At 47.2% G+C, this 10,000-nt stretch overlaps 1 protein-coding gene across 1 annotated transcript in view; it reads left to right on the top strand.

Annotated features, from left to right (window-relative positions):
• The first annotated feature begins 4,413 nt into the window (after positions 1–4,413).
• Positions 4,414–10,000, top strand: part of mrps9 (mitochondrial ribosomal protein S9) — an 11,151-nt gene continuing 5,564 nt past the window's right edge. The window contains exons 1-5 of the mRNA XM_035392860.1: positions 4,414–4,569; positions 5,508–5,684; positions 7,146–7,208; positions 7,388–7,418; positions 7,771–7,850. Coding sequence (XP_035248751.1) covers positions 4,417–4,569; positions 5,508–5,684; positions 7,146–7,208; positions 7,388–7,418; positions 7,771–7,850 — 504 coding nt within the window. The 5' untranslated portion in view covers positions 4,414–4,416. The remainder of the gene's footprint in view (positions 4,570–5,507; positions 5,685–7,145; positions 7,209–7,387; positions 7,419–7,770; positions 7,851–10,000) is intronic.

The following is a 10,000-nucleotide window of genomic DNA, read 5'->3' as shown; positions in this document are numbered from 1 at the left end:
TGTGTTTGTTTTATGGGCATATACCACCTGCCAATATCATAGTGTGTTTTGTAGGGAAGTATGCCTGTGTATCAGTGTGGGTTTTGTGAGGAAGTATGCTTGTGTGTTAGTGTGTGTTTTATAGGAAGGTGTGTGTGTGTGTGTGTGTGTGAGAGTGTGTGTGTGTGTTGTGGGGACATGCACTGCTTCCTCTGAGTTACATTGCTGCTGGCTTTCTCCTGCCGTCTTTGGCAGTGGTGTGAAACCATGTGGCCCTCTCATGTCCCCCTGGCTACCTTTTCCAATCAGCGCACCCATTCCCCACAGATAAAAAACCAATCAGAGCTGGCCTGTGTACGGGAAGGCACGGGGGGGGGGGGGGGGGGGGGATCGGGGAGACGCGCTGCCCCGGGACACGTCTGATGACACGCCCGCACCCCTCCACACAAAGGCAATTTCATCTGCATACGCAGGGTCAGGAGGAAACACATTTCCACCCACTAATTCACTCTCCCTTTTTCAGTGCTTTTGCAGTGCTTTTAGTTTTTTTTTTTTTTTTGGCTGGGAGTGCAACACAAACCCCTGCCTTTATCTTTTAAGAGGGGACGTGGTTTACGATGTGTCTTTGTCTTCCCCCCCCCCCCCCCCCCCCCCCCTTAGTGTGTGAGGTCAAAATTGGGTGTTGACTAGTATGCGAAAGGACCCATTTTTCGCGGACGGCTACTATTTTTCGACCCCGTCAAGCTTCACGTGAAGGGAAGCGTCTTCCGCCATCTTGCGTCTGTCAGAGCCCAGCCGGCAGCGTGATGAGAACTGGCGCCTGGCATCGCGTGCTTCGCGGGTGAGCACGTGTCTACCTGCGCTGCCCTGAATCGATAGCGGAGGTCGCAGCAGCGAGCGCTGATAAATTAATTTGGCCGCTCCAAACTGGGGAGACAAATAGGGCCAAGCATATTAAAAAATGTTTAAATAAATATGCTGCATATAAAATAAATTAAAAAATTAGCTATCACTTATTTTAAAGGCATGGTAGCATTAGGCAGATGTATATGGGTGTAGTAGCTCCTTAGTGGGGTTGACCTATGAGAAATTTACTGAAAAATGCACTCATTCCATCTGAATTTCCTGTTTGACGTGCGGTGAAAGAGCTCGATGGAAATGGCCCAAACCTCCACATCAGAAAGCTGAAAATCACCGTCAGGTGTCAAGAGGAAATCAAACACGCAGAGGAACTGACTCTGTGAAATTAATTAATTATCTTTGTTAGATCACAGTTCACAGTGATTAAATTTTCTCAGTATAAGTATGAGATTTACATTAGATTACAGTAACGGACTGAAATAAGCATCTCCCTGTGTGGCGTCAGACTGGGTATATGGTGGCAAGTGTGTCTGCTTGTTGCCTGAGAATCAAAATCCTGAGAACAATCTACCCATGTACACAAAAGCACACACACACTTGAACACATACACTGATGCTTACACACACACACACACACACACCATGAATCCCCATGTACACAAAATCACAAACGCACACATGCTTGCATGCATGCATGCACAGGACACACACACACACACACACACACACACACACACACAGACTGTGCTCCAGTGTTCTCCATGCTAAACACAGGCAGCACAGCTTGGCATAAGACTCAAATCTTCGACTGCGGCCCATTACCCTTTGTTGTGTGTGTGACACAGTGCCAAGGTCTTATTAATACTGCGCCTGCAACCGTCTGTTTACGAAGCCCTAGAGAGGGGGGGGGGGGGGGGGGGGGGGGGGGGGGGGGGGGGGGGGGGGGGGGGGGGGGGGGGGGACAGGGAAGTGCGCCAAGAAATATACTGGAAAGTGCATTGTGACACACGCCCACACACACACACACGCAAACACACATAAACCACACACAGGTTCACATCAGGTCAGACCATTGATCCATTGATGCTGTCCATTTCTGAATTGTGTTTTGCCTTTGGGTTGAGTTTTTAAAAAAATTTTTAAAATACACCGGAGAGCTCAGTCTGCCAACTACTCAGAGAGAGAGGAGTCCCTAAAGCAACAGAATAGTATATGACCTCAGAATTCCACAGCCCTCCGTACTGTTAAACCTGTATTTAACTTTAATCTCCAAAATCTCTAGCATTGCTACAATTAATCCTTTAGAAAAGTTATACAAGGGTTGGTCTTAGCATAAATCCACCAGTATGCCTGTCACCTCCTCCCTGTGGAATCGGTATGAATGTGGGTCTGAACAATGCAGATATAGCAGTGAAAGACAGCGGCGACCCCCCCCCCCCCCCACACACACATTTTCCAAAAAATGATTTAAACAAACGTTCATGTTTATGCAGCATCCATTTATACTGCTAAGATACTTTACTGAACCAAATTCAGCTTTTAGTACCTTGCTTAAGGGTAAACTGGCAGTGTCCCACCAGGGAAATGTACCTGCATCCCTCACTAGCCCAGGTCCCTTACCCCATATACAACACTACTACCCAATGTGAGATATCCTTTGAATGCAAGTCAATTACAGATTGATAATCTGCACCCTGTGTTAAAGCATGTATTTCCTGTATAGAGGAGTGATGTCAGAAGAACCACTGGCTGTCAGAAAAAGCACAGAAAGGTAAATAACGACATGTTTGTACTGGGGCATGCAAAAGTAAGTATCTCTGCTTTGAAGTAAACTCTACTGATCAGAAGACTGGTCTGGGTAGGAATTGTTGTACATTTTGTATGGATGATGCTTCCTTCTGCAATGTAGTTAACGTGTCAGTTTTAAATTGGTGTTTTGTAAAAATCATAATATAGATTTAACAAGTGCTTCTATTGTGATACAGGTAACAGATGCCTGCAATGTGTTTTATCTTAATAAACAAAGTGAATAGGCAAAGTGTTGCAACCGTTGTGTTTATTTTTCTCTTCACGACTGCAATCCTTTTACAAGTGGATAGAACAGCAGCACTTTAATACATTAGACAGTGCAGAGCATAAATCACATTTAACCGAATGAGGGTGCTAATGTGCTATGAGTAAACACACACAGGCACGCACGCACGCACCTCACCTCATCCGTAGATCTTCGGTTATCTGTGTAGGACTGGGGCAAAACTGTGATTTATGCAACCCCCCCCCCCCCCCCCCCTCTCCCCCATCCCCGGCACTCCCCACCGTGAATTAGAGACCACGGGTCGAAACCATTTTTCTTCCTGAGTAGGAATGAGCTTGTGGGGGGGGAAAAAACGAGGGCAAACACAGTTTATCATCCCCCTGGACGATTTTTCTCCTTGGGCGGGTTTACCGCGCGACCATATCGACTGGTGCGAGACAGGAGCCCACGTGTCCTTTCACTTTGATAAATTTTCCCAGAAATCCCATTCTAACTCTATCGGGAAGATCCGAGTGAGAACTACACTTCTTTTCTCCAAGAAACTCCTCTATTATACCCAGGCTGGCTTTGTTCAAGCACCGTAAGCGTGAATTTATTTCTTGCAGTTTTTAATTGTAACGACACCATAGGCTACTCAAATCATTGATAATGACCATAATGGAGAAAGTTCTTTTTGTTTTTTGTTTTTTTTTTTGGCACAGGGAGAATTTTCAAGGAGGTGAAGAGGTTACAAACCCCTTTGTCCCACTCCAAAGTGTGGAACTTTCCCTCATTGCCAAAAGATGATTAAAACGCCTTGGCGAAGCAAACCCGAATATTAAACAATTACTTTTCATTGCAGGGGTCACCCTGTCTGTTAGGTATGACCAATACAGTAAGCTATCACTAAATGCTTATTCATAATGAAATGCATAATAATAGTGACTGTTATTATTGTTGTTATAATAATATTGATGATGATGATGATAATAATAATAATAATTATTATTGTTGTTGTTGTTGTTATTATTTATTTATTTATTTATTTATTTATTTATTTATTATTATTATTATTATTATTATTATTATTATTATTATTATTATTATTATTATTATTAGCAGTAGTAATAGTAGCACCAGCTAGGATAGTTGATGTATATTCCCATGGGAAACTAGCGCAACACTTATTTTCATTATGCCTAATCATACACCATAAGTATTATAACTCAGTTACTATAGATATACATAGAAATTTCATGAATTTCTATTAGATGTCGCCCTATCTTTAAAATGGAATTGAACATTGGGACTCAGATGAAATTGGGTTGTACTGGGTTAACTCCTGTGGAAAGACCACACTGTGACATTACACATTCACTTTGAGGTTTCAAGAATTGCTGATAAAATGTAAAAAATAATATTTTTTTAAAGCACACACGCATCTCATGAAATTTAGATAGAAGTTAGAGTTGGCAGAATCGTATCATAAGACGGAAAATTTGCCCGATTCCCCGATTCGGGCGGAAACTGACAAGGTCTCCTGCGCTGTGTTTGCTGTGCGCATGCTCTGGCTGTACAGTGTACGTCACTCAGACATGGCTGCCTCCAGTAGAGCTGTCATGAAGTCCTTGTTGCGAAGATGCGGACACTGTTGCTCAGTTATATCGGCGTTACCAACAGAGAAAATGGTCCTTCAGTTAAATCACGTAATTCCCGTAAGTTCGCTTTTATTATTATAAATATATGTTGAGCAATTGTAAGCATGTCGTTTGAGACTGGAGTCAGTTGGTAGCTAGAGACACCTAGCTAACCTCCCCGAATCGCACTGTGTGCTAACTAGCTACAAGTGGATTTGTTTAGAAGATTTCTGGCACGCTTGCCACTTTGTTGAGCGTAATTGTGCATTTAATGAATACTGTTTCTGATAAATATTGTCTGACAAAAACGGACTTAGAATTTTAGTGAGATGGCTAGGTTAGCTAGGTCGCCTGCACCATGCCCACGCCGTGAAACAAAATCTTTTGGAACTGTCATTAAGTTAACGTTGCTATCTTACTAGTTACTGATCACGAATGCACTCCAGCCTTGCGTCACGGTGTTTGGCTCCTCTTAAGTCGTATTTGTTGTCCGAATGATTTGCAGAGGTTTGCTAACTAGGGACGTTTCGTCTTATTATTCAAAGTATAAGTAACGGTAGATTCAGAACTGAGCGGTCAGTACCTAATCCGTTACAGACTTAGTATTATGGTAAATTTACAACCACAACTCGATCTCCCTGGAAGAAACGGGTCTGATCACTAAGTAACGAACGGCCGCACAGTGTCTGCCGTGGAAAAAGCAAAAGGCTGACTGCCGAATTGCCTTTGGATAAACTCCTTTTCTAGAGATTATATCTACCCTTGATATCCTGTGGGAAGAGGCATTTCTCCTAAACCGCATACGCACGCAATATGAACCTGACCCCTTGGTGTCTTCTCCAGCCTCTGGAAAGACAATTTAGGTGGAACTGTGATTCTGTCCCGAACTGGTAAAGGGTGTTTTAGTGATGAGCAGAAATGCACAAATTGGCTCTTTTTCCGAATTGGGAGAAAACGGGGGTGAAATTTAAAAGCAGCCGGTAACTCTGATTGTGCGCCCTCCCCCCGTGCAACAGGCGAGTCTCTTGAGCACGAGCGCAGCTCTCCTGCAGAAGAACCTGGCGGCGGCCGGGCCGGAGAAATACACGCAAGAGTTCATCAAGAAGCAGATCGAGGAGTTCAACATCGGCAAGCGGCACCTGGCCAACATCATGGGGGAGGACCCCGAGAACTTCACTCAGGAGGATATCGATGTAAGAGTCCTGCCAGGGATGGGTCATGTGACTTGTCACATGATACATGAGTGTGCTTGGTCTGTGTGTAAGTTACTCCCAACTTGGTTTGATGGCCCATTTATTTCAGGTCTGTATAGTAAGAATGATTCACTATTGCTTGTTTACTGCAATTATTAATTGGAGTTATTCAATGTCTTTATGAAAACTAATGGGTTATGTTGTTTTAGCTACAGGTGCTAAATTATGAAACATGCTGGTTTATTGTAGGTGATGAGAGCTTTTATTTCACATCTGTATTGTAGAAAGTCAGGGTTTTTGTGCTTTATAAATGACATATATACTTATGTATATATCTGGTGGTTGGATTGGGTAGATGAGGCTGAGCCTGGGGCAGACCCCCCTCCCACACAGACTGAGACTTCGACCATGCCCCCTCCCACACAGACTGAGCCTGGGGCAGACCCCCCTCCCACGCAGACTGCCCCACACACTCTGATCGAGTCAGGGCCTTTTAGGTGTCTAAATGGTGCCGCAGTGCAGGACATGTGGCATCCCTGGTACAGACGCACTTTTGTACGCCTCCAGTCATGGACTTTTCCTTGGCTAATGTGCGCGCCACCTGCCCCCGGAGTTCTGCACATCTGTCTGCGTTTAAACAAACGGAGCGGTGCCAGTGTGCAGGCCTGGCGAGAGAGCTGGGATGCTCACAGCTGTCTTCTGTGAGAGCGCTGACGCTAACGATGCCGCCGCCGCCACCGCGGCTCCCACGCGCTGTCGGTTTAGTAGCGCCGGGAGGGGGGGGGGGCTCCTCTGTCATCACCACCCCCCCAACCCCCCCATTTCCGGTCTGTGTGCTGCACTGCGTCCCGTCAGTGTCCCAGCAGAGCCAGCGTCTCGTACAGCAGTGCTGTACGGAGGCAGCGCTTGTGCCAGTGCGGAACATTAACACCGTTAATCCCTTATCGGGGGGGGGGCAGCGGCTTCTCTCAAAGTGCAAATCGAGCAGATTAAGGACGCATCTTCATCCTCCGTGTTCAGGAGACGTGATTTCCGGAAAGTACCGTGTGTGTTTATCAGTGTCTGTGTATTTCCGGGAAACCATAATGTGTTTATTACTGTTGTGTGACTCTTTTCTCTGTTAGTTGTTGTCTTTTTATTTCCAGCTGTAATCGGTATTCCTTTTTTTCTTTTTGCTTTGCACATGCAGTTATCTTTCTGAGGACAAGAGTGGAACGTTATCCTGGATTATATAAATCGATCAGTCAGTCAATCAAATTTTATTTATACAGCACATAAAATGATAAAAAAGGAACGGAGGGCATAAAACAATACAAAATAAAAAGATAGACGAAAAATAAAAAAGATATATACTTAGAAAAGCTGCTTATTTTTTGACTTGCGCAATCCTTCATTGTAGTACTGTGTTTTCACCCAATAAACAAATACTGATAAACAAATGAATCTTTTTTTCTCTTTCAGAGAAGCATTGAATACCTTTTCCCCTCTGGGCTGTTTGACAAAAGAGCCCGGCCAGTCATGAAGGTAAAGTCATTAATAACTGTCATTATCTAACATTCACGCTGAACCATGCAAGGGAATCTTCCGAACGTTTGTGCTGTTTTACGCACTCATGCTGACCTGTAAGGGACTGAACACCTGTAAGGACTGAACACCCTGTGTGAACTTGTGTGTGAACACCTGTGTTTTATCTTTCTCTCCAGCACCCAGACGTGATTTTCCCAAAACAGAGAGGTAAGTTACCCACACGGTTGGCTTTATATGACATACAGTGAGCTCCATAATGTTTGGCACAAGAATTAGCTCTACTCCACAATTTTAAATTTGCTATCAAACAGTTCACATGTGGTTGAAGTGCACATTCTCAACTTTTAGTTTAGGGAATTTTTATACACTTTGGTTTCACCATGTAGGAATTACAGCAGTTTTTATACATAGCCCCCCAATTTCAGGACGGGGCTGTTCTTGTTTCTCAGGGGTCTCCGTAGATGGATAGTAGCCTGCTGTCTGATTCCCTGAGTCACGGTGTGAGAGCGTAGCGTCCGCTCCAGCCCTGAGACCCGTTCCTCTCTCTCTCTCTCCCCAGCCGTTCAGTGGGACCAGGACGGGCGGCCGTTCCACTACCTGTTCTACACCGGGAAGCCCACCTACTATTCGCTGATGCACGTGAGTGGCGCAGCGGCCAGCCTATCGCCTTCCTCCGTCTCGCGCACGCAGGCGCCGCAGGTTCATATTCGGCGTGATTTTGAGTTCTGAGTTTTTTTCCCCCCGCTATCCCGGTGCTTCCTTCACCTCAGAACCGGGGGGGGGGGGGGGCGGGGTGAGGGAGATTGTTTTAACTTCCTGATCGCCGCTACACGGTCACTTTTCTCTGCATCAGTGAGGGAACCCGAGATTCTGGCTGTCCCCCCCCCACACTTTTACAGAGGGAGCGTCTGCTGTCTGAAACGGGTTCACGGCGGTGCACAGACTCAGATAAACACCGAAATTAAGCCCCTGTCCCGTTGGCTGGTCTTTTCAGTGTCGCCGGCGTCATAAAATCGGTTTGCGTGTGAGAGTAAGCGAGCAGGGTCTTCTAACGCTACCTCTCCCTCAGGTGCGTTGTTTGAATTTGGGGGGGGTGGGTGGTCGGTTTGCGGGGGGGGGGCGGGGGCGGGGGGGGGGGGGGTGACCTTGTCGGTGACCTTGAGAGGGGCAGAATCCCGCCGGGCGGTTCGAATCTGCCTGCGAGGACGCGGGGGTCTTATCAGCTGCACGCTGCAGGTGGCGGGGGTGGCGGGGGTGGGGGGGATGGGGGGGTTTATTCCGGAACCGCAGAGCCGGCTCACTGAGGCGGATTCTGCACTACTGCTTTGCTAATAACAATCGTAATAACGGCTTAATTTGTGCCGTGAGGCTGGCGGTCACGGTGCATTGGGCCAAATAAACACACGGGCTTTGGGGGAGGTACAGGGAGGGAGCGAGAGAGAGAGAGAGACGGAGGGAAAGAGAGAGAAAGTGAAATAGGGACAGAGAGAGAAAGTGAAATAGGGAGACTGAGAGAGGGGGAACACAGAAGTGAGAGAGACAGATGGAGGGAGGGAGAGGGGGAGAGGGGTGGGGGAGATGGCAGAATGAGAGACTGCCCCCTGGTGGCGAAGGTAAGCTCTGCAGTGATTAGGGTTCGGTATCCAGACCCAGCCCTGGGAGAGAGCGTTTGGTTCCCCTGGCGACGACGTCAGATCCCATTTCACACACAGCCACCGCCAAACACACAAATAAGCACAGCGGGACAGAGCCCAGCTCTCTCAGAGTTAAACTGTGGGGCGTGCATGTTTGTGTGTGTGCGTGTGTGCATGTCTGCATGTCTGCGTGTCTGCATGTCTGTGTGCGTGCGTGCGTGCGTGTGTGTGTGCCTGCGTGTGTGTGTGTCTGCGTGTGTGTGTGTGTGCGTGTGTGTGTGTGTCTGCGTGCTTGCGTGCGTGTGTGTGTCTGCTTGTGTGCGTGCGTGCGTGTGTGTGTGTGTCTGCGTGCTTGCGTGCGTGTGTGTGCCTGTGTGCGTGTGTGTGCGCGCATGCATGTGTGTCTGCGTGTGTGTGTGTGCGTGCGTGCGTGTGTGTGTGTGCGCGCGTGCATGTGTGTCTGTGTGTGTGCGTGCGTGCGTGTGTGTGTGTGTGTGTGTGTGTGTGCCTGTGTGCCTGTGTGCGTGTGTGTGGAGTTTGCACTGCTGAAATCCCGCGGCAGTGTTTGCAGTCAGGGCCTGAGGCGGCTGTGAACTGCTGCTCCTTCTTTCCCGTTTCCTGACGCTTTGCTCCTCATTCTGAGCCCTACCCTGCTGACCTTGCATGACCTTGGGCTGGGACATCTCTCTAATGTAATCAGGGGTGCAGAGAGAGGCTGTAGTGCCATCACCTGACCACACCATGACACACACACACACAAACACACACACACACACACGCACACACATACACACTCACACACACACACACACACACACACTCACACACACACACACACACTTAAGCCGCGTTTCCACCAAAATTACCCGGAACTTTCAGTCCCAGGAACTACTTTACCAGGAACTAAAAGGTTCCTTCAGCCAATGGTTGTCTGCGTTTCCACCGGGGTCTGAAGTACCGCGAAGATTAGGCAAATTAGCCCACTGACGTATGAAAAAGCAACGTTGTCGTCGGTCCATCTGTCATATGATTTCTTCCGTAACCCATACTACCACCGAAGTAGCCTACATTATTTTCTAATAACCGGGACAGCCCGGAGGGGTTTATTCCACTTATACAACGGGTTACCAACAATGCCTATATATGGTTACTTTT

The sequence above is a fragment of the Anguilla anguilla genome, chromosome 15 (genome assembly GCF_013347855.1).
Source record: "Anguilla anguilla isolate fAngAng1 chromosome 15, fAngAng1.pri, whole genome shotgun sequence".
Taxonomy (NCBI): Eukaryota; Metazoa; Chordata; class Actinopteri; order Anguilliformes; family Anguillidae; genus Anguilla; species Anguilla anguilla.
This window is presented reverse-complemented; position numbering and strand designations above follow the sequence as displayed.